This window comes from Pseudorca crassidens, chromosome 16 (assembly GCF_039906515.1).
Source record: "Pseudorca crassidens isolate mPseCra1 chromosome 16, mPseCra1.hap1, whole genome shotgun sequence".
NCBI lineage: Eukaryota > Metazoa > Chordata > Mammalia > Artiodactyla > Delphinidae > Pseudorca > Pseudorca crassidens.
The window spans coordinates 2,914,310-2,938,594 of NC_090311.1; the positions used below are offsets into that span (position 1 = coordinate 2,914,310).

Consider the following 24,285-nt stretch of genomic DNA (forward strand, 5'->3'; position numbering starts at 1 on the left):
TGTTGGCCGTGTCGCTGCTGTGTAGTCAAAAAGGAAAGCAGGTCCTGGGTGATGCATCTGTCCGCGATGCCGGCGGAATCATTTTACTACTTGCCTCTCAAGCGCTCGCATCCTGAGATACACAATTGTCTGTTATTGATAAAAAGGAAACTCTTTTGTACTTATTATGGAGCTCGTGTATGTGAGAATTGGATTGTGATTCTGTCAGGTAACCTCTTCCCCAGAGCAGCGATGCATCGTTCATATCGTTAGATAGCTTGCACGTTCCTTGAGATCTCTGTCAGAAGAGCAATTTCCCACCTGTTCTTTTTTCTAACTACCACAAGAGTTTCACCCCTACATGGCAAATAAAAATGCATCATTGACTTTGTATGTGCGGCATGTGAAATATAGTTGCAAGGGCTAATAAGGACCTGCTTTGCAGGCTTGCAGGCTACAGTTGCAGGCCGCAGACTCCGAGGGGCATACTTTGCCTGGCTGCGATGCCTATTGCCTAAATGCCATTTCTGAGCAGACATATTGTTACAGCACTAATATACAAAAGCTGACTTTTTCTCATATCAGGTAATAAATATAAATTACAACCAATAAAGTGGAATTTCTTTATTATCCACTTCTGCATGTACTGCAATTAACATAGAAAGCGCACAGATGTGATTTAAGCTCTAAGTGGAAGACTGTAGACTTTCTTTAATCACTTTAGCTGTCAGCTTTAAAAGGCTTTATATACTTTGCCTACCATATGGTGTTAATTTAGCTAATTTAGACATGTAACCATTATACAAGTATGCTTTTTTAAAATGCAAGAAGCATAACATTTTTGTTTCATTTCTGCTTTAATTAAAGTTTCAATAACGGAGTTAAGGTAGGCTTAAAGAAGGAACAATAGAAGTTTCTGATAGATTGATGCACGCTTTTGTGGTTATAATTGATAAATGCCCCAAAGAAATATTGGTTGAAGGTGGCATCTTGCATCTTTTCCAGAAATAACAGCTTGACAATTAGAGGTAAACAAAAGCTGAAGCTGTGAAAAGTTATTCCCAAGCCTCCTGCTTCCCCTTCTCCTCAGTTCATTGCAAAGACAAACACCGACAACGTTTTCCATATTTTAGTATCACAATTTATATAGTAGCTCCGTCACCCTCCTAGTATTAACAGATCTGCTCAACTCTGCTCCTTCCGGTAGAAAGTTACATCCCAAGTTGAGCCGCAGAGCACGTGAACGCGCTGGGTTTAAACGTGCCAACCGCTTTGGTGGGAAAACTTATTTTCATGACTCCGACCGCTTTTACTGTCAGACTTCAAAAAAAGAAAATTACAAGCTGGGCATGAAAGGATGAAAGGTGTGTTAAAACCACTGTTTACTATTACTCCACAGCCGGTGCTGTGATAAGAAAAGCTGTGGCAATAGAAACGAAACACCCTCAGACCCTGTGATCATTGACAGGTAAGGATGACTTCGTTATTTTTCAAAACAAAACCGCAGCCGCAACAAAACCCGTGGCCTGGCTTGGGTTCCAGTTGCTTCTTGTTTTTGAGTCTGGTGTTGAGCTCATCTCGTGCCTCGCACCATTTGTTGTCGGCGTGTGTTATCATGCACAGGTGGGTTGACTTGGAAACCTGGTGGCTCGCTCTGTGGGGATTCGGTAATTGCTTGCGAGTTGTCAAGGGAAGCAGTTTCATCTGCCACTGCTCTCACTGAGGAGCACTTTATGCCTAGAGACTTTCTGGCTTTAAACCCAGAGATATGTCATAAAATGCTTTTTGCTAATTTGTTAACAAGTATTTCATTTTTGCATTATTTTTATCTCGGATGATAGCCGAAGTCAAGACTTGGGTGGTGTTCCTGTTGTAATTGTTGCCCAGTGTTAGAATGAATTTAATCTGCTCTCAATTAGTTGCAAAATGTCTCCTAATTTTTTTCCAATTGTGGCTGTCGTTTTATGTCAAGTAGCAAATATGTAACCAACAAACCAAAGTTGTTATAATTGAAACTAATTACACCTGCTGGTTACATTGTCCAACATTAATTTCCATAACTAGATCAGCTGTATGCGTTCTTTCCATTTGCTGCTCTTCATCATCTTCCTTGGGCAACGTGGCGTCCTTTTAAGATCCTAATCATCAGTCCTAATAGCGCGAACGTGCATTTGGCATTGCTTTAGGAGAAACAACAAAAACACCGCCACCCTCCTCTCCCAGCACTCACCCACATCGCTGGGGTTTCAGTGACCTGGGGGACAGGAGGATTTCTTTCTTCCCAACAATGGGTAACAGCAAAAGGCCCAGTGTGTGATTGACTGCAGAATTTGAAATTGGTACCCAAGTTGAATAAATGTTAGATGTGTACATATGACACCAGTTTTGTGAAGCAGAGGTTCAGACTGTTTTGAAGAGGGGTTGAATTTCAGCAGCTTTCATTACAAAGTTATCTTTTGATCATGAACTTTGCTGTCCAGTGTCTGAAAAATTAAACCCGGAAAACTCTATGAGTTAAGCCTAAAGAAATATGCGCCACCAGTGGAGAGCAATGCTAATGTTTAACTAGCTGGAATAGCTGTTTGCTTAGTGGAGAATGTTCGGTATCTGACAGAAGGGACAGCTCTCTTATTAGTAATCAAATAGGGTTGACCAGTTGTGGCCGTCACTCAGGCAATTGAGAACAAGTTCAACACTGTATAGGACTCGAACTACAAAAATCAATATAATTATATTTGTCTTTAGTGTTGTGGCTGTGGAAATTATACGGCCTTGGAGTGTTGTCTTGTAACTGAATTTATCTCATTTTTTTGAATGGCTAAAAGTGTTTGAGCAGCTATTGGAATCTTGTCTGACTGTGAGATGCTTGAAAAGGCAGTGCACGTGTGCTCCCAATACGGGCTGGTAAAGTGTTGCATCTTTTGAGTTGTCTTCAATTTGGGCTATTTATACATTTAAAAAGATGACTTGTTTTTAAATCGTGAGGGTTTTTTGCATGGCACAGTGATGAAGTAGCCGTGTTGATTCAACTAACATTTTAGGTGCGCTGTGTTACCTTCAAAATGACTTTTGGTTTGTGTGACATTCAATCAGTTACTGACTGTTGATACTGAATAACTTTTAATACTATTTTTTAATCACATGATGGGAAACATCTTCCTTAGATGTGCAGAAATGTACTCTTTAATTCTTGTCTGAGTGAATGTTCTCTTATGTTTGGTTAATTAAAATATGTGCTGAGATTACTGATACTTCTCTAACCCAAGAGAAGTATGTGATCATTTGATATTCTAGAAGCATGAGAGGAGGTGAAAAATGTAAAAACATTTGGTTAATGGGTTTACCAAGTTTATTTGAATAAGGAGGATTGCAGCTCCATTTACGCTGGGCACAAATGCTTTGGAGGTCTTAATTATTGATGAAAAATCTGCTTTGCTTCTAAATTCAAAGATATGACAATTTTATAGGAATTTTAATCACCTTCCATGCTAGGGATTTTAAGGTAAGGATAGCTTTATGTGATGACAAACAGAATGTACATTTTTAGCATTCTTAAGAGAGCTGTCACTTATCATGACAAATACTATTTGCGTTTTGTTGCTTGATGTAAATCTTTGTGAAATGACTGCAGTATTGGCACAATCTCCAGTTTAAGGCATATTTCTGGGGGAAAAAAATGAAGAGTTTAGTGTTCACTAGGGCAAGTTGTGTTAATCAGAGAAAGAAAAATACCGATAGGAGGGGACTGTCTTCAGAGTGATGGAGTCTTTCGCAACCGAGATGTGTTTCAGTTTCATAATGATAATCATTTCTGTGGCGTGTGTGTTGCCTCCTAAAATAAGTTGCTTACGTTGAGTTTCTAGCCCGTGTTTCCTCTTGAGTATTGCAGAATAAAATATCCCATCAAATCGGTGAGTCAGTCTACAGGTCCCCATCAGCAATGTCATCACTTGGTTAGTTGGCTTAAAAAAGAATTATATACAATGTGCTTTGCCGGCTCCTTGTGGCCTTTGGATGCATTTAGCAGGTTCTGACCAGATAAGGCATATTTGTCCTGAGGATATAAACCAATAATTCCAACCTGAATTGAGATCAATGGGCCCACGTTTGTTCTAACCCACACGGAGCCTCTTCTGGCACGCTGAGACTGCTTTTCTGTGTTATGAGAGCAGAGCGGTAGGCTCCCTGCTCTGGCAGGGAAATCACATTCTATAGACTCCGATGCCTTAAGTCAATTAATTACACAATTCAGTTTAGTTATCTTTCAGAAGCATTAAGTACTCACGAACAGCATGGAAGACCCCTCTGTAAAAAAGAGGGGGGAAAAGTGAGAATGTTTTGCATTACAAAACCGTTATAATTTATGGTGAAGGTTTCACTTACGTTAACTGTTTTCTTCTTGATGAAACAGTGCCTTTTTTATAGCTTCACAAATATAATTATTCTGTGGCATATTTAGAATAATATAACTAATGGGGTAAAGGAGAAACATAGCACTGTAAAGGAAAAATCATGGTCAGTAAAGGGATGCTGCAGGAACAAGCATCTATGGTAGATGGTGGTGAGATGCGGAGAGCCAGATGCAGGGAGGGGGGAGACGTGTGTGTGTGTGTGCGCGTGCTTGCACACCCACGCACACCCCACACGTATATACGTGTGTGTACACCATGCACACACCCACATACATGTATATATGTGTGTGTACACACTCATGCATGTATACCCATGTTTATATATGTGTGTGTATACATGCACAAATATATATATATACACACACAGACACACACATGAATTTTTAGGGTATTGCTGAAAAGGACGGGAGTATCATTTTCCTCATGGAATAATGTTTTCTGGGAAAACACAAAAGCAGATGGTCTTCATTAGGAACACCCATTGTCCACATATCCCAACTATGAACAGATAAATCTCTCCTGTTTCACCCGTACATTCCAAGGGCTGTAAATGATTACAGGATGTTGGTGTAGCTGCTAAACCAAAGCCACACTCTGCCTCTCGCCCACCTCCCGTGCCATCCTGGTGTTTCCCGGGCCTCGGGAAGCGCCCAGGAGGGTCCACGTTCTTACCTCCCCTTCCGTGCTGGCCCTCAGTGGAGCAGAGGTGCAGGTCCAACTGTTGCAAAGTGGAAAGGCCGGTCGGGGAGGTGTCAGGAGCCGGGTGGTGTGACCGTCCAGAGGGGCCGGGTCACACACCGTGTGCCCCGGGCCGTGCCGGGGGCGTGCTCGGCAGGGCGGTTCCAGATGGCCCCGTCTCAGGCGCCCTACTCGCTGGCATCTCTGTGGCAGGCAGTGCCCCCTCCCCAGTAAATCTGGCGAGGGTCTATAGAGTTTGGGAGACTTATCATTCCAAGTCTGTCCTACTTTCCTGTCTGGAAGCCAGACATCTGTTTATCCCATTTTCTTTCATACAGAGTTTGGAATAGCTTTAGTTTGGGGGGGAGGAGGGAGTTTTGTCATATTTAACAGCTGTTATAAAATTTCAACCCTGTGGGCTCTGAAAATACTTTTCAGCTGACCTCAGATTTTTTATACATAATTGACATTGGGTTGTAGAAAAATATTATTGACTTAACCTCTCATTGTCTGCGATTTCACATGGTCTTGAGTCAGGAGAGCTAACTGTCCACAGTTTTAACTCCCCCTCCATCCACCGGCCCTCCAGAGCCTTCCTTTGATTCATTTACGAGTTTTAAGTTTACACCTTTAAAGTGATTGCAGAACGGTAGCTGAAGGCCGATTGGAGATTTTCTTTCTTTCTTTCTTTCTCTCTCTCTTTTTTTTTTTTTTTTAGCCAACAGTGTTTCCTTTCACTTCCTGTCACAAAGGTCAAAGAGAGCCGACCTTTGCTGGCAGTCCTCCTCACTGAATTATTCATGGCATTGACTTTTTGTCAGCACACACAGTTGTGCTCTGGGACATTTTATTCATTTACCTCATTTAAAGCGCCTTTCTGCACCTGTTCAAGTATTAATATCATGTAATTTGGGCCTAATGCCGATTTTGCTGAACACTCATTATATTTTTTATTAGCTATATTTCCAAACGATTATGTATGATTATTACCAGGCCTTACAAACAGCACCGGGTTATTCCCTAGCCCCTTACATCTTCTTGTCAGGTTGTTTTCAGAAGCGGGGAGGATAAACATTTGACCAGTCCCAATGTTTTTATTCCTTCTCCCTCTCCAAGCAGAGAACTTAAGGCTCCCTCCCTCATGGCTTTGCACGAGCGTGATTAAATCCAACTCCGAGGGAGCTGTACAAATGCCAGCATTTATAAGGTCAACGCTTTTGTTAAAAATGCTATGTAAATGAGGATCTGCAAAAAGGGACATTAAATAAAATGAAATTCATTGTCTTCTTTAATGTCATTTACATTTTGGCTAAGCCCCGGCCTGACAGGGAGGATTTTAAAAATAATTTTAATTACACATCATTTAGGGATCCAAGGTTTTCTCTTCAGTAGCATTTGGATAACCTGCACAACGGAGACTGTTTATTAACTTCTTAAACGACAACTTGTCATTTCATCTGCATAATGCAGTGAAAACAGTATAGTTTGGTGTTAATTTCTCCTTCTCGGTTTTCTGAAAGAGGTGAATGTAATTATCAGCCAACAGGCCTGGGATCCCCGAGTCTTTCTCTGGGTGTTGGCTGTGTGTTGGAGACGCTCTTTGGTTCAGGATCTGTTTTAATACATTGGGGCTTCAGCGAAGGGAAAATATTAGCTAGAAATTTGGCAACGTGAAAGCACACTTTGGATGAATGGACGTGGCTACAAAGAATCTGATTTTGCCTGGCGCTGGCCCCATTTGGCTCCTCCGTGCTCAGGTGTGAATGGCTGTTTTATTCCCTGGCACGCCGGCAGAGAGAGGCAAAAAGTTCAGCGTGCTCATTCATCCTTTAAACATTTTTTTCCCCATAAACTTCTGAAAATAAACAAAAGGAAGAGCCGCATTATTGAGCCACAATGACATGCTTTCATTTCAAGGGGGAGACACCAGAAACAGTCCCCACTTTGTATATTTTCTCCCTGGAAGCCCCGGGATTAGAGAGTTGACATCACACACGCTAAGTCTGAGGCTGCCCGCCACTGTATGGCAGCGTGCGGTCGCCGGTCACGGCCGTACAGAGCCACTGTCAGGCCCAGCGCCTGCATCTCTGGTCTAGGCCCGGGAGGCCTGCAGAGATTTACGGCCGCCTGGCCCGGCTGAGGACTCCACGGCCAGGCCCGTCGATGGACGGGTTTTAGAACCAGCCGCACACCCATCATGACTTCCGGAACGCTCTGAAACAGCTCTGATGCTCATCCGCCTGTGCAAGGGAGAAGCCTCCCCGGAGCTGCTGTGTGCAGGAGCCCGGGAGCAGCAGGCTGCTGGGTAGGCACATGCAGGGGGGTGAGGGGAGGGGCCGAACGCGGGGCTGTCAGAAGCTATAGTCCGGGAGGTATGTTGACGCAAGCCATCCCGCGCCTCTGCGGCAGCCTTATCAGGTGAAAAGCAAAGATATTGCCAGTGCCTGTAATTGTGTTAGGATGGCTTGGATGAATTGGATTACCTTATGGAAAGCCGTCCAAACTCTGGGTTCTGTTACGCATGCTTACAGGAAGCAAATAATTACTCTCTGTGCACCAGAAGATAATTGGGGCTGGCCAGAGGCCTTCTCGAGCCGCCGAAGAGCGGGAGAAGCTGGCCTCGTCAGAGCGCTTGGAGGCTCACCAGGAGGACGGGGACCCTGGCTGCAGAGCGGTGGTGCACGTGGACGGTGTCATTTTCGGTTACTTTTCAAAGATGGTGAATAATTTATCAGAATTCGAACTAACGGTGGCAACGGGAGGACCGTTGCAGGAGATAAAAATCCCCAGCTCTAATGATGGAAATTGTCGTTGCAGACAGGAAGTGATTGACAGGTCGGGGTACAGGAAGTGAAAACTCAAGGAGCTTAACCTGTACTTGGCAAAGCTTCTGGAGCTCACACTCGGGGAAAATGAAAACCATTCACTCCGTCCGCTTTGCCAGAACACAAGCTCCTCTTGTTTGTTTATCTGCAGAGCAAATCTCCCAAAAATGTTTGTGGTCAAAACTCTATATAGTGAGACATTATGCTGTTATTATTAATGCTTTAAAATAAAAATATGGCTGTAATTTAGAAAAATAAGCGGAGGAATTTTATGTGTTCTGGGTTTTCTTGGTTGTATTTTATAAGCTTCTTAGACTTGGGGGTAACTAGCGTTCATTAGATTGTAGAAGCTTGAGAAAACTGTTTTCAGAACTGTTGCTTCAGAGAGGTCGGTGATATCTGCCAACGTAATAAATGCTATGAAGTTGCAAACAATTCCATGAAGAGCACTGCGGGGGGGGGGGGGCGGGGAGGGGTGGTAATAGGGAAGCTCTTATTTTGGTTGTTTCTGAATCACTCATTTCCCCTTCCCTTTAAAAACAAAACAAATGAAAAATATCCCTCTGTAATTCCTTCGCTGGAAGTTGCTCAGCTAGAAAATGCTCAAAATGCACGCTGGCCCGCGGTGCCAGAGTGGATGGAGCGCATCCTCCTCTGAGCACAGCGGCGGGGGGAGCGCCTGGCTTTCCCAGTAATTCACTAGGAAATGAGTTTAACATGTACGGAAAGGAAGGGGCTCCAGCGGTGTTGTTGTAGGACCCAGAGCCCAGGCCCCGCTGGCGGAAGGAGCCGGCTCCAGAGGGTCTCTGCTGGCCGGGAGCGGAGTGCTAGCTCACACATCTGGGGAGGGGCCAAGCGCTCGCCCAGACAGGCAGCTCCGGCCGCGCCCCTCCCCTCCCCGCCTCCCTGGTCCCCTGTATTTTCCCGTTCCCTCTCTCTCAGCAGAAGGCAGTTGGGGGCAGGGTGCCATGTTAAAACAAGACAAAAACTTGGGCAGTGCTTAAGGCCCTAAAAACGTGTGGCGTCGTGACGCCGCATTTCCAAAGGGCGGAAAGACCAGCCTTGACCGTCGAAGGCCGCCATCCGAGGAGAGGGGTTCAGCAGTGGTGTCGGACAAAACCGCACGACCTCACCGTTGCTGGGGGTTTTCACTGAACTATAAAGCTTTTGCAGAAATGGCCAGTCTGGACGTGATGGAGGGGCTGAGCACGGGGCTGGAGGCTGCGCCAGGTCCGGGGCCATCTGAGGGTGACATCTGTGCAGCACAAGCGTGGGATTCGATTACGGGCGCACGGGCAGCCCGCTTCCCAGGGCGTGCACGTGGGGGCAGTGCAGCCAGGCCACCCTGACTCTGGGCTGACACAGGGCCTGAGCAGAAGGCCCAAGGGGGCAGGGCGCCCCCTTTTAGTTTAAATTAACACCCTGCAAAGCCACTTGGCGGGGGGGGGAGGGGTCGGGAGTGCGCCCCTCCAGTCCTGTCGAGGAGGGGGTTCCTCCTTGAGGGTCCCCTAAGTTTTCTATCACCTTCAGCGTCAGGGGGTGTGGCCTGCAGGCACTATTCCGACAGGTTCATGCCGGTATCCTTTCCAAGGTGTCATGGCTGGGGACCACATGTCCAGGCTCCGTAGAATGACATCCCATGGCCAGGAGGAAAGCCTTGGAGACACAGGCGGGTGCCGGGGGCGGGTGGTCATCGGGCAGGGACACTGAAGCCACACCCGCCCCAGTGACAGTCCACCCCAGCCTGGCATTTCTTCCTCTCCATCTGACGTAGATTCTGAAGTGCTCTGACAGTATTTTTAGAAAAATTAATAGACTATTTTTGAGAGCAGCTTTAGGTTTACAGAACCACGAGCAGAAATTAGAGTCCCCATGTTAACACCCCCTCCTTTTCCCTCTTGGTACCATCTTGCATCGGTGAGGTGCATTGCTACAATGGGTGAGCCAACGTTGATGCCTTGTAATTAACTGAAGTCCATACTTTACCTTAGGGTTTACTCTGGGTGTTGTATGTTCTGTGAGTTTTGACAAATGTATGGTGACGTGTATCTGCCATTATAGTGTCCTACAGAATAGTTTCTTTCCCGGCCCTAAAAATCCTCTGTGCCCTGGCTCTTCCTCCCTCCCTTCCCCTACCCTGTGGCAACCACTGATCTTTTTACCGTGTCCATAGTTTTACCTTTTCCAGAAAGTCATATGGTTGGAATTGCACAGTATGTAGCCTTTTCAGACTGGCTGCTTTCGTTTAGAAATATACATTTAAGTTTCCTCTATGTGTTTTTGTGGCCTCATAGCCACTGTAATACTTTCTGGATTTCATTTTTTTTTTCTTCTTAAAGGTTTCTGGACAATATTTTCCCTTTCATTTAATGTCCTGGCGTTTTTTGGGATAAACTCGTACACTCCTGAGCTTATGGAAGTACGTAGTGATGTTTAGATGTCGTTTGTGGGGTTCTTGAGATTTTGGAAGTTTACGTGTCCCACCCCATTAAAAAAAAAAAAAAGCAGTTGACTCCTTTGCCAAGCAATGAAAACATTTAAACTTTTCACCAAGAATTTATTTAAGTGGCATGACTCAGTTTTGCTTATTTTCAGGTTTTTTCCCCCTAAATAATACTTTTTGGGGATATTTAAATAGCGTAGGCCATAAAAGGAGAATGATTAAATTATTGGGAAGGCAAATGGGCATAAAAACGGAATGAATTCGGCATCGAGTGTAGTTGTTGGCTTTTTTGGTTTAATAAATTAAACTACAAATTTTCCTAATTGCCAAACAAAATGTTAGGCCAGCTTCAGCCATTGCTGACAGTAAAACACAACATAAAACCTGCTGAGAGTTATATGTGGTATTTAATACGAGACAGAGTAATGCAAGGGTTTTTATGGTTAAGTATGAATTCACACCCACAGCATTTGTTTCACATTAGGAAAGGTTTGTAAATCAGATCAGCGTGCGGGGATGGGGTGGTCCCGGCAGCCTCTCTGTGTCTCTCCTTCCTGATATTTGGTTATTGGAAACGTTGCCAAAGGGAGCTCCCCGTCCATTTCCATTTTCTCAATGAAGCGATTCGTCCTCTGACATCAGGAAGATTGGGTCAGGAAATAAGTGGGGGATTGGATCAGACGTGATGCTCATCCCCACCGTCCGAGGTCATGGGCCAGATCCGGGCAGCGGCCATCAGTTGCTGAGACGTGGGCTGCCCATTGGTCCTTGGCCAGTGGGGGCCCCAGGGAAAGGTGGGAAGGCTCTGGGAAAGTGCTTTCAGGGGAAAAAAAAATGGCAATAACTATCATTTATTAAATTTGACAAGCGGGTTCTAAATATAACAGCCCTTTCCCCAAAGATCATTACTTTGAACAAATAAATGAGTTATGCAAGTTAATAAACGGCTACGTTTCCCATCCAGAGGTGTGCCTTTGTGTAGCTCAGAAATAGCTCCTGCTCTCTCCCACTGCCCCAACAAATGACTGATTCTCTCCCTCTTCTGCTGGTCACCCAAGCTTTTGTGTTGGACTCGCTGCTCTCACGGAGTCTGTAGCACGCAATGGCAATCTCAGAAAAGCTTTACAGTAAAAATAAACTCGCCCTGGTTCTGAATAATATGACACGGAGATACGCTTTATAGTTTTAAAAAGGCTTTCAGACGTGATCGTGAATAAAGCAAGGTCTCCAAGTATATTTTAACTTTAAGGAAAAAAAAAATTGGCTGTTACAAGTCTTGCGGTCAGAAGCGTATTTGCTGGGCCAGGGGTATTTGTCATGACAAGTGACTGCTGCTTGTATTTCCTAAGACCCCATTATAATTATTCCCAGCAATTATAGCATCCAGAACCCCACTCCAGCCCCAAACACATTTGTTCCCATTTATTAGACCGCGAGCAGTAACTAATTTACATTGTTTCAGAGTTGTGTGTTATGGTAATTTACTGCGTGTGCTGGGGGTCAAACAGAGTTGACCAGTCGGCAGGGCAGACCCGCGCGCGAGGCAGGGACGGAGGGTCTGAAGACAGCAAAGCCAGGGGCATGTGATTTGAAAACCGCTCCGGTCTTTTAAATCGCGTTTTGACTTATTCTCTGTTACACTACTTGCTTTACTCTTGCCCCTTTTCTGTTTTTGAACAAATCGGAGCCGGGAACAGTATTTTTTTTTTTTTGAAGGAAATGGAAGCGATATCTTCTAACGAGCGGAAACTTTTACTAATGCCCTGAATAAAATATTTGTCAGCGGCCTCCACTAAACGTAAAAGCACTCCACAGAGGAAACAATGCCTTAACTGTTCCCTTCTCATCATAGCAGGTTTCGTTATCAAGTTGAGGAAAAAGGCTTGTTTAGGCGAAAATAATGATCATAAATAGAGCTGTATCGTGGGGCTCAGAGGAGGTGGTGACAGTGCCTGCTATCGAGACCTGCAATTCCAAGGAAATATGAGTGTTCTGATCCAGGGAAGCAGTAATTATCTTTTTGTGAAGAATGTACAATGGTGTCGGATGATGAATTGATCGCAGATTGGAAGCGTGGTTTAACTGTCATGTACAGAGATAAGAGGGAGCCCCGGGATTGCTCATCGCTTCTGCTAGTTCACGGCCAGCCAGTTTATTAGCACAAATCCCAAATGTTTAGTAAACTCATTAGGTCCCATCTAATGCTAATTTATCATCCTAGATGGAACCCTAGCAGTGGAGGCCGAGGACTGTGCCGAATCGCGTGATTTACAGAGCTTTCTGATCAATCACCTTCTCTGCACTGGCCATTTTTCTTCAGATGCTTTAAACGGGCCTGAATGATCCACAGGGTTAGGCCCTGGCAGTCGGTTAGGGTTCTCCCGAGTTCTCTTCCCCGTGATGGTTATCTGAAAGGTTACCAAATCCTATACCGGCTGATGTGCGGGGGGTTGGCGTGGGGGGCACTTCGGTTTTGAATTGCTTTGCCATCTCCCCCCACTTTCTCGCCTCTTCCTCCACCTCCAGCAAGCACACACCCCCCCCACCCCCGCCAACCCTCCCCGTTTTTCCTTTTCCTTTTACAATCCAGCCACAGAGTCGAATTCAAAGAACTTCCTTGCAAAATCAGTTTACCGAGAAATGCATCATGGTCCATAAATGTCAAGTACAGTTTATTCTAAACTTCAGACAGTGTTTTTCTTTTAAAAAATCAAGCTTTAAATGCCCAGTTCTCCTGACATTTTCGTACATATTCTATAGTGTTTTCGAAGAGGATAATAACCTTTGCTTGATCCTAGGCAACAGCTGCAAAGATAATGAAATTCTTATGATATTTCACCAGGTAAAATGTGAATTGCAGAAGAAAAGCTATTGAATTTTTATGGATCTTAATCGCATAAAATGAGATTCATGGGGCATACGTATAACTATACTCGGTGGACCTGCAGTTGCAGGAGGGATGGCTGTGCGGCGTGAGGGGCGCTCCAGCTCCCACTCAGAAAATGCTCCCCAAACGTTGCCTTCAGCTCGGCTTAAGAGTGATGATGAAATATGACAGAAATTTCCTTGTGCTGGATCAGTGGCAAGAGAGGTCCTGCACGGCCTGTATTAATTCATCTGACTTATGTTCCAGGTCTTGATTTACCTGATGATTAAAAACTTCTGCAGGTTTGCTCACCAATTGAAATCAGATCTCATCTGCAGCCAGTGGTATTGATCCCTATTTAACATCAAGGCTCAGAATTGATTGGCATTGATTAACAATAAAAATGCTCTCCTCCGCGTCCAGCTGCCAGGCCGCTCTTCTGAACGAAGTGCACTCTGGTCCTCTCCTCACTGACCAATCTGAAAAGAGACACGGCCCCTCCCGCAAATAAACAGTATATTTTAAGGTTATTGTAACAGGATGCTGGACCGGCCATGCAAATTGATTTTATTCTTGTTGTATAAGATAAATATCTTTAATAAACTTCTCATTTTATTTAGGATTTTACAGGAATAACTTGATTACTAGAATCCCACACTGTGAAAAATGGATTAAAACATAAAGGCTGTAATAACATAACACTAGAAGTGAAATGTTAATCAACTCAGAAATCATGCACAGGGTGGGAAAGTCGGGGTGGGGGGCATAGTTCACCCACGGAGACTCACGCTGCACCTTGCTTGCCACAGTTTCATGGAGCGTTTTACAGTTTTGACTGGGTCTGCTAGCCCAGGCCTGTCCTGTGCTGGAGGCCAGCTTCCCTCCATAATGTCGTGCGAACATATGGTCCCAAAGAACTCGGCACAGAAAAACTGCACAACAGCATCCAACCCCAACGCCTTAAAAAGAGGCTGCATGTGTGTTTCTGCTGTGTTTCACTTGCTGGGGTAGAGACAGCCTGTCCAGAGAATTTCTAACCACTCCTTTGACTGAGAGCAGAGAGAGAAGAACCTGTATTTGGGAAAATGAATAAGAAAAGTCTCGCACGCTAAAACTTTGGATACGCGTGCTGGGGACTTGCCTTGTTCCCAAGCCTGACTGGTAACGCTGGCCAGCCGTTGGCGCTCATCCTGAACGGCCAAGGGCGCTGGAGGCCAGGTCCAGCTGCAAGAAATTATCCAATCTCTAACATCCAGAAGTTTACAGTTATATAATGATGGAGAAAACCACAAATCCCCAGGGATGTCAAATTTTAGCTATACTTTTAAAATGAAATTATCCAGCCAAGCCTATAAGACAACCTTCTTGTACTTAAGACAAAAACGACAATCTGGAATTCATTTTTTTTTTTTTTTTGTGATAGGGCAAATCCAATTTGCTTCTTTAACTGTTGATTAAGGAATCAGTTCTACAAGGCTGTCCCCTGTAAGTATTTGCTGTTTATTTGTCTGTGGAGAGCCGCTGGAATCCCCTCCAACTGGGAACGCCGGGTCAGGCACGGCTGCAATGGAGAGCCGCCTGGCAGCGTGCAGACACCCTGACTGGCCTTGTTTGTGTGGAAGAAATAGTTGGCTTTTTGTGCAGCCAGGGGAGCTTATAGTCACTTCCCATCAGGCAGGCAGAGCAGTTGAGAATGGAGGACAGAAACCTGTCTTCTCTGCAGCCGTTCTTTGAGAATGTGGAAGAAAACGTCCATGAGAAAGCAATAAATAAGTAAATACCATAAATTAGAATGTACCTTGCTCTGAGGTCCACTGAACTCATGTCGATATGTGTGGCCAGTGTCAAAGGAGCACGGAGGTGACTGGCTTCAGGGCAGACGCCTGTTACCTGAGCGTTCTGCTCAAAAAATGGCATCCCCTCACCCCGGCTAAATTTGCACGCAAGGAATGGCCGTTTTGGTCTTCTAAAATCCGTTGCAAATACTTAATGCGATTTTCCACTGAGTGCATTTAAAAATAAGATCTTGTCGATGATAGGTTTAAATGCAGTCACCAGATCTGCAAACAGGAAGTGTTATAGAGAAGAAATAAATGTTATCGTTACACGCATTAAAAAGCAGAGATCCTGTCTCTGGAATGCTCCCTGTTTGGATGAGGCAGATCCCCATTCCCCCATCCCCACAGGGCCTGAATTATCTGCTGTGCAGGTCAGCTTCACCTGGCAGGTCCAGAGCTCCGAGGTGCCTGTCACTGCCGTGTGGTGTGAAGGCTGTCCTTTCAGGCACATGGTGGCTGGGAGCCCTGGGAAAGTGGGCGTGGGGGTGCTTAGATTTGCTTTCTTTTGTTTGGGAGATACCTAACTAAAAGCCACCCCTTCCACAGCGTCAGTGCTAAATACCTTTTCTGTTTTTGTGATTTCGGGGGACGGTTATTTTTGTTAATGCATCTTATATTGCTGTCCTGGGATAGACATCACCAGAGTAAAGAGAGTCCTGGGCCACCCAGCCGTTTCCCCGTCAGGAAGACATTCTAAAATCACTCAACATCCGCAAAGACACGCATCCGCCAGATACAACCACAGTTTTGTCTTCCTGAACTTGTTGTAAATGAGAAGTGGTTGACCACAGGGACCTGTAGTTAGCAGTCGGAGGCCCGTGTGCCTCCAGTGGGCGGCCAGGCTCCCCCGACGATGTGGGCGTTTGTCTTGTAGCTGGAGGGACGTGAGGGCTGGGAGCTGGGACCACCGCTGTCTGGGGCTGGGACCGCTGTGTCCGTGTTGGTGGCCGTGCAGCTGCCAGGTCCTCGTGCGTCTGCCCGCTCCCCGCCCACCCCCCCACCCCCCATCTGGATGGGGACCCTACCCTGTGCCCGGCCGTGGGTGCCCCAGCCAGTGTGTGCTCTCCTCCCGTGGGAGGCTGGATTTCCCCAGAGCCTCTAGTCGGTGCTTCCACCCAGGTCCGGTCCGCTTCCAGGACTCCTTCCAGAGGGCGGCCTGACCCTGTCACCTCCGGGGTCAGGCTCCTCCGAGGACTGCCGTGTCCACTTGGCCCCTCCCTCTGGCGTCCCTCCGAGGTGGAGTGTCCTGCTCACCTCTTCCGCCTCTTTCCCTGTTCCTCGCTACCTGCACGCGCGGCCATCGCCATCGCGAGGGCCCAGCCCTTTGGGCAAGGAAAGCCCTCCCACCTCCTGCTTTCTGAGACCCTGGAGCCCGTGTCACACTCTGCATCCCAAGGGCCCCGCGACTGTGGACCCGAGGCACCTCTCCTGCAACTCTGTGGCCCCAGCACCTCTCCTCCAGCCCAGGTCTGGGTGCCATTCCTGGGTGATGGGTCTTCTGAAAGGAGGGCCCAGCCCATGGCCCCCCGCAGGCCTCGGGAGGGGCAGCCTGGCAGCCCGAGTGTACCTGCTGAGCTGGGACAGGAGCGTGTGCTGCTCCTTCCATGAGTTCTTGGGCTTTCATGCCTCCTGCTTCTGAGCTGGGGGGGCCCCCGAGCCCCACCCTGGCCTCCTGACATCACCCGCTGCCCTGTAAGCTGATACTCCCGCTAACTCTCCCTAAGCTGCCGCAGGGTCCTTTCATGCCTCCGGCCTGATGCCCGCCAGCAGGCCAGCAGCCGAATTCGTTGTGACTTACCTCACCTCGACCTACCTATCAAGGTGGGATGTTTTACTTTCCCGATTTAATGCGTCCGTATTTCTGTACATTGTCACCCAGTTTCCGAGGGGGGTCCCGGGGAGCAGAAGGCTTGTTCCCGGCCACGTGGACGGGGCCTACCTCTTCCCGCGGCAGCCCCGGCCCCAGGGCCCCAGGTCCGCCTGGTTGTACCGTCCTGGCCGGCTCTCTGCGGCCTGCCGCGGGCGCCCCTGGCTGGCAGGAGCCAGAGTTGGGCCTCAGAGGCAGCCCTGGCGATTGGCCTTGCGGGTGGGTGCTCCTCGCGTAGCCTGGGCCCGACTCCTTGTGGCTCTGCCTGAGGCCTGGAGGACTTTCAGGGTGCCAGCGGGAGGGGGCGAGGCTGTCTCCCCGCCCTCTGCTCACCCCGCCACGTCTCAGCGGGTGTGAGGGGGAGTATGGGGACAGCGGCCCCGTCGTGACAAGTCACGATGGTGTCACAACCAAACTGACGATGGCCACTCACGTTTCCTAAGTGTAAAGTCAGGGCTCTTCACAAGATATGCCGGCCACGGCCCTGGTCCTATGAAATACTGTAATTTCCTCCCTCAGACTTGGGGACATCAAGGGGCCCATCTGAGGTCACTGAGCTGGGAAGGGGTGAAGCAGAATTCGAACCCAGGCCTCGGGGGCCCTTCATTCATTCCTCCTCCCTGCACAGCCCCAGGAGGCCCGTGGGCTCGTGTTCCCACAGCCCAGCGGGACTCTGAGCTGAGCTTCTGGGCTTTCTCGGCCACCTGCAAAGGCGAGGGGTTTTGTGACGGCAGATCACAGGAGGGGGTGTGTGTGGCGTGCACAGAGGGGCCCCGCTGTCTGTGTGGCGGGGTGGCGGCCTGCGGATGGCGTGTGGGGCAGAGCCAGGGTGGGCACTGTGTCGGTCGGCCGAGGGGATGTGCGGGGCGTTTGTGTGCCGTCACGTGTCAGAGCAGTGGGTGCTCGGGCTGGCGCTCAGAAGTGAGTCGGATGGAGAACATCCTTTCATGGGGGAGCCGCCAGGAATGATACTCTCTAGAGGGGGGACACGGAGACCCTCTAATCTAGGGCCAGAGGCACCCACGGGGCTCGGTGTAATTGCTCCTAAGTTGTCAGGATGCCGGATTTAGAAACATTACGTATGAGCAGTTATAGAGTGTTGGTACCATTTTCTTGGCCTACAAAAACTTTAGACATAGTCCAGCATCAGCTTGTGTGTGACAGAAGTTTGCCTTCGACACTCGAGGGTTTCTGGTTCCACGTGGGAATTCTAATTCCATTTATCAGTGAGAAGTGCTGAAAGGGTTTCAATCTGATTAGGCTCTATGACTAGAGAAATCCAGAGGTGCAGGATTATAATACACTCTGGTCGTCTTTAGTAGAAAATGCAAATGTTGCAGCAGAGTTGTCCGGCTCTGGTTCCCTTGAACATTTCCTCGCCGAATCTGGCAAAACAAACAAATACAAAACGACGCAACAACAACAAGCATGTCGTAAACGAAACCCGCACAGTAAGAACCTTGATGGATAGGAAAGTTCACATACATCACCAGATGGCCGGAGTGAAATCTTTGAATGTTGTTGCTGGTTATTTTTTATTTTTGATGACCTCTAGAGTTATTTATGTAGATTTAAATCATAATACTGTTTTCAGACTTAGAGAGGTCCTCCACGTGTTGTCTGTCACTTGTGAAGTGACAGGAAGCTCGCTGCATGGGGGGAGGGAAGAGTGGCTGGCAGGGACGGTGGTGCAGGAGGCGAGGGCCGCCAGTCAGGTCCTTTCTTCTTTACCCAAGAAGTCTGCTTTAATGTCACTTTGTTTCTGCTCTTGCACAGGACGGCAAGTCCTAGGAAGCTGTGTGTGCCCTTGCCCTGCATAGGTGCCACCTTCTGGTTGGGTGAGGTCATCTGTTTCAGAATGTAGTGAACTTGAGGTTCCCAAGTTATTTTGTGCGGCGGAGCAGCTTTGCGTCCATGTGAAGCGGAGACACAAAGAGGCCTTGTTGTTCGGGACAGGTCAGAGGTTCAGGGCGCTTTGAAAGGATCGAGTTGGGATAATTGAGTTATCAGATGCCAACTGGTCGCTTCCGTGAGCCCGTGTCTTCATCCCCTGTCAGTCTGATGGGATCCAGAAGGCCGGCCAGTGGGTCCGTCCTGGTTCTGCCCCCGAAGTTCTCCGCCTCCCCAGGTTGGTTTTATGAGAGGGCCCGAGATAGCGTCTTGCCTTCCCCTCCCCCCAGCTCAGTAGCCTCAGAGTGCCTGAGCGAAGGCCAGAGCCCAGGATGCGAGGGAGCGCCTCGGCCCTCCAGCTGTGGTCCGTCCTTCCTCTCGGGTGACAGCTGGCGAAGACAGCCACTCACCCGCCCACCGATCGCCCAGCTCCTACCTGCTTGTGCTGTTCATCCAAAAACGTTTAATCACTTGCCTCTTTCCCCCACCAACATTCAAAAACAAAAACAAACAAACAAAACACTGGCTTTCATTCCAGAGCAAAACACTTTCTGTTTACTGGAGGGGTTCCCTGGGAGAGCACTGTCTCGCAGCCGCCCTGGACAGACAACGTACCAGAGAGTGGAAGAGGGGTTCTTCCTGGGTTCTCCTGAAGGTGTTTCTGTTTTGGTCTCTTTCCAAGTTTGCATGATTATGGGGCACAGTTGTGGACGTGATTGATGCCAGTGAACATGCCAGGCAATGGTTTGTGCTACTTTTAAGTATTTTGAATCATATATTTTATAAAAATTGTCCCCTGAGCCCATTTAAGAGAAAATAACATTATTTAGGAATCATGCTTCACCTGTTAAGTCTGAAAGATGCAGGGATGAAGTGTTTCCCCCTGGAAATCCCTCAGGAATTGTCAGGTGGGGCATGGACCTGTGAAAGCTGGGCCTGGGAAGGGACGCTGGGCTTCCTGGGAACAGCTCCCAGTGGCTGTGGTGTGACAGCCCAGGATGGCTGGCCCGGGGCTGGGCAGTGACGGGGAGGGAGAGGGCCTCTGCTAGACCCCACCTGTGACCAGACCCCGTGCAGGGACAGACACAGCCCAGGGCCACTCCATAGGCCAGGGGCGGTGGTCTTTCTTCTCCCAAGGACCCCCAGTTGTGGTCCTTTACCAGGCGTATGGGGATCCCCTCTGGCCCACATGTACCTTTGTGACAAGTGTGTGTGGACGGACAGACGGACCCTGCAGACCTCCCATGGGTAGCAGGGGAATGGCCTTGCAACAGGGCTGATGCGTCGTGAGAGCTGGGAGACAGGACAGGAGTCTCACTCACTGTTCTTACCATCACCCATTGGCGCTGTCCCTGGGGGCCTCTGTTCTCAGGGAGCCCCTCCCCTGAGTCCCTCAGCGGGATGCTGCTGCGGAAAGCGTCCCACCTTCTGCTCAACCGGGGGCCTCTCTGCAGCCTTCAAACCCGACGCCCTGCTGCCCACGGAGGCTTCTCCCGAGTGTAGGTTCAAGGTTCCCAGGGTGGCGAGGCGCCCGTGTGTTTGAGTGCGTGCTGCCTTCCCCGGGTGGAGGCCCTTCCAACTCTGAGGGGCCCCGTTCGCTCCCTCTTGCAGTTGCCGGCCTTTGAGCCTCCTGTCTGGAGCTGGCAGTGGGTCGGGGGGACCACGACTTAGAGCTCTTCTCATGTATCGAACCATGTGGAATCCAGTGTCAAGGAACCAGGGGCCAAACTGTCTATGAAGTTGGGAAGTCCTTTGGCTCTGCCCAAAGGTCATGGTGTGGCAAGGGGCTGGCGTGGCAGGTGTGGCAGGGGTTGGCGTGGCAGGCGTGGCAGGGGCTGGGCTCTGGGCTGGGTGGCCATCGGTCTGAGCTCCCCCATGGCAGTGGCCCTTGGATGTGCAGGTCAGGCCTCCGGGCTTGTCTGCCCTGCTGGACCACAGGCCGGCCCAGTGGGGCTGAGGTTAGGACCGGTGCCCTAGAACTGCCTGTGCAGGGCGCCACGGGCAGGCCACGAGTGGCTCTGGTCAGGGGGTGTTACTGCCTGCTGCGCACCAGCCTTGGGGGGGTGCGCGTGTCTCCCCGTGGAATTCCTGGCCTTGTGCTTAGCTGTGAGGCAGTTCTCAGGTCTGAAGCGCTATGGCCTGGGCCCCTGCTGTGCCCTCAGGCGGGCCCCGTTGGTGGGAGTTTGCAGGACAGACAGACGTGCTCACCTGTGCCTGGGATGGCAGTACTGGGTCCTCCGTCCTAGCCCAAGCCAGGCGGGGTGGCACCCGTCATCCCCTCTGGCAGCTAAGGCCTCAGGCAGCCCATCACAGGGGCTCTGACTCCGCTCTGGGGGCTGAGACAGGTGAATGCAAGACCCTCCAGAATCCCGCTGAGAGAAGAAGCCCAGGGCCCCGTGAGTTTTCCTGTTCCCACCCCCACTCGGACTCCTGATGAGGACAGCGCAGATGCCTACAGGCCCCATGTTCTGATTAGATCCCCCCAGGCACACGGATCTCTCCTGATCCAGACCTGATCTACCAGGTTCCAGAGGCCTCCAGAAGGTTCCAGAGGCCCAGCTTCACACAGGGAATGAGCTTGGGCTTTCGTGAGGGCCAGCCCCGGGCTCCACAGTGCCCAGCGTATGTCCTGCTGACCGTAGGTCTGACTGCAGGAGGGGCAGCGAAGGTCTGAGGGTGGAGCGTGGCTGCAGCCACATGTGGGCTCGTTTGGCACCTGTGGAGTCGCTCACCTTGCCCACAGCCTCCGGGACTCCCCTCTTCGTGCCAGGAGCAGAATGAGAGAGTGAGAAACCGGCGGAAATTGGAGGGAACCGAGGGGGAGTGAACTCAGAAACCCCAGCCCCAGCACTCAGGCTGCCGCTTAATAGTGTGCGAATGAGCAGTCGTCAAACAGCTCCCAGGAGAGGAAGCAGGGCTTCCCGAAGGGAGAGCAGGGAGGTCCTCGCCAGGAGGAGGCGCCTGCCAGGACCCTGTGTGCTGTGAGGGGCCCCAGTTAGAGTTGCTGGTGTTTATAGAGCACCTACTGTGTAAAAGGGACAGCTGTGAACTCATAAGACGACACCTGCCCCTGATGACCGAGATGGGGGCCTCGCTGGTCAGGCAGGACCTGCAGCCAGTGCCTGGGGGGTGGGGTGGGGGGTGGTTTGCCCTGAGCTCCTGGGTCAGCCCAGGAGGAAGTGATGTCTCTGCCTGGAGGGCGGGAAGGCCTCTCGGGTCTTGGGGGTGAAGATGACTTTCCAGGTGGAGAGGGGAGGAGCCCGCAGCTCAGGGGTGGGAGAGGAGGGAGGGACAGGCGCAGTCAAAGCTGAGGTCGCCCCACGAAGCACAGGACCCCCAGTTCAGTCTGGATTTCAGAGAAGCAACGATGAATGTTTTAGGTTAAGTTTATCCCCAGTATCGCCTGAGACATACTTATCCTAAAACGTCCGTCGTTGCTTCTCTGAAATTCAGATTGAACCGGGTGTCCTGTAGTTTCTCTTGCGAGTCTGGTAACCCCGGTCCGGGCAGGGCACGGGAGCAGAGGGCTGGGTCTTCATCCATGGGATCGTCCTCCCCGGAACCCTGAAGCTGTGAGAAGGAAGTTGGGGGAGAGTGGGAGAGGGGGAAGGGGACAGATTGGAGAGGCGGGTGCCGGCCCGATGGGCAGAGCGCACCCAGGGGGCACTGGTGCGGGCCCGGGGAAGTGGGGCACCCAGGCTGAGGCCCAGTGGCTGGCACTGGCAGGGCAGGGGTGGGATGGAGGTGCCCAGCTGCCCCGCAGGGCTGTCCTTGTCCACCCACTCACCCTCTCTCTGCTGGCTGGGACCCTGCTGATGGGCACAGTGGGGCTCCACGGGGGTGAGGAAGTGCACAGAAATCTAGGGACGCACTGGGGTCTTTAAACACAACTCACCGCGCACCCCCAGCTCTCCTGGGATTCAGCTTGCAGAGATCCACGGGGGCCGGAGCAGGAACCCCTCCCTCCCACTCACGGGGCCACTTGACCCTCCGTGGCTTCCGAGATCCGTTTTCCTTCTTTTGTGTGTGAAGGAATCGCTCTGACTCGATCGAATGCCATCTATAATGCTGGGCAGCCTGCTTTCAGCCCTTGGAATACTTCTGAACACGCACCACCAGCCTCTCCCCGTACCCCTCAGGGCGCCAGGTCGGGTAAAGCCTCTTCGCATGGTAAAACGGAATTGCTCTGTGTGCGTGCGTGTGTTCTGAGGAAGCCACGTCAGATTGTGGAGTTTTCAGTGCTCCTGTTTGGATCAGCCTCTCCCCGTACCCCTCAGGGCGCCAGTCCTATCCCTCCTTGGCCCGAGCAGCCCTCTGCACCCCCCGCACGCCCTGCCCCATGCCCCCCTGCACGGCTCACAGTGGTCCTGCCTCCCAGCCTGTTCCTGGGGCCCCCCGATTCCGGGTTGTGGATCCTCATGGCGCCCTGTGTCAGTGCTCACGAGGGCCTCGCAGAGATAATGGTCACGCGGCGGAATCAGGCCTGACCCGCCTCGGCCTCCACGAATCAGGCTGACTCCAGGCGAATGAGATTTTAATCACCTGTCACTGCCGCCCGCACTTTCTCTATATTTATGATAATTTGGGGGGTTCTTTTTATTGAAATCAGTGTTGACTGACTCAAGTAATCCTGATTAGCAATCTTACCGTACCCAGTCAGGAGTGAAATGCGTCCCAGCCTTGTTGGTACACTGAGCATTCTGAAATTGGACAAAAAAAAGGAAACAGGCAAAGTTTGTTTGTCTTGATTATAGGTGCCGGCGTGGGTGTTTGCGGAGGGCAGCTGTTTGTAATTGTTCCTGCAAACCCGAACATTCAGGGACATCCTGGCAGGAGGAGCTAGTTATCCAGTTTCTTTAACTTCATGGTGTTGGACCAATGGCGGCTGACCCGATTTTAGTTAAGTTTCTGTGGTTGGAAATGTGAAATTTGCAAGAAAAATAAAAAAAAGTGCGGTGAGAAGTGTTTTCCTGGGGAGGCACGGCAGGAAAGCCTGGTGGTGCTGCTGCTTCATGGCCCTGCTCACCGCATCACCCTTGGAAATGGAGACGTATTGATCCTTCAGGCAATGGGAGTAAGCTGTGAAGGTGACAAATAAATATAAGCTTTGAAAGCACTCCTTTAGCTTCTCCGAGAGGAGCAATCCGTCATGGCGTGGCACCATCAGATCAGCGGCAGCTCTGAGATGTGAGGGGTGCATTCCTCCCGACGTGACAGCCAGTGGCCTTCCTTGTGGCTCACAGAGGTGGGGGCCGGGGCCAGAGGGTGAGGACCGGCTGCCTGGGGATTGCTTCCCAAACGATGGGGCTTTTCTCCTCGAGGTTCTTTATTCCACTCGCTCACCAGCGAACGCCCCAGAGTGAGAAGCAGGTTATCCACTAAGGGCGCTGTCTTAGTGTTCTATCCCGTTTAGTTATGAAAGCAACAGCAGTGCCTTTTGCTTTGGAGAGATTGTTTAGAAAGTCAAATGACTTCCCTGGAGTGGAT

At 49.8% G+C, this 24,285-nt stretch overlaps 1 protein-coding gene across 16 annotated transcripts in view; it reads left to right on the plus strand.

The window, feature by feature from the left end:
- EBF3 (EBF transcription factor 3) overlaps positions 1-24,285 on the plus strand; it is a 117,817-nt gene that overhangs the window by 5,724 nt on the left and 87,808 nt on the right. For all 16 annotated transcript variants that reach the window (XM_067709043.1, XM_067709030.1, XM_067709029.1 and 13 more), the window contains exon 6: positions 1,379-1,447. In XM_067709043.1, coding sequence (XP_067565144.1) covers positions 1,379-1,447 — 69 coding nt within the window. The remainder of the gene's footprint in view (positions 1-1,378; positions 1,448-24,285) is intronic.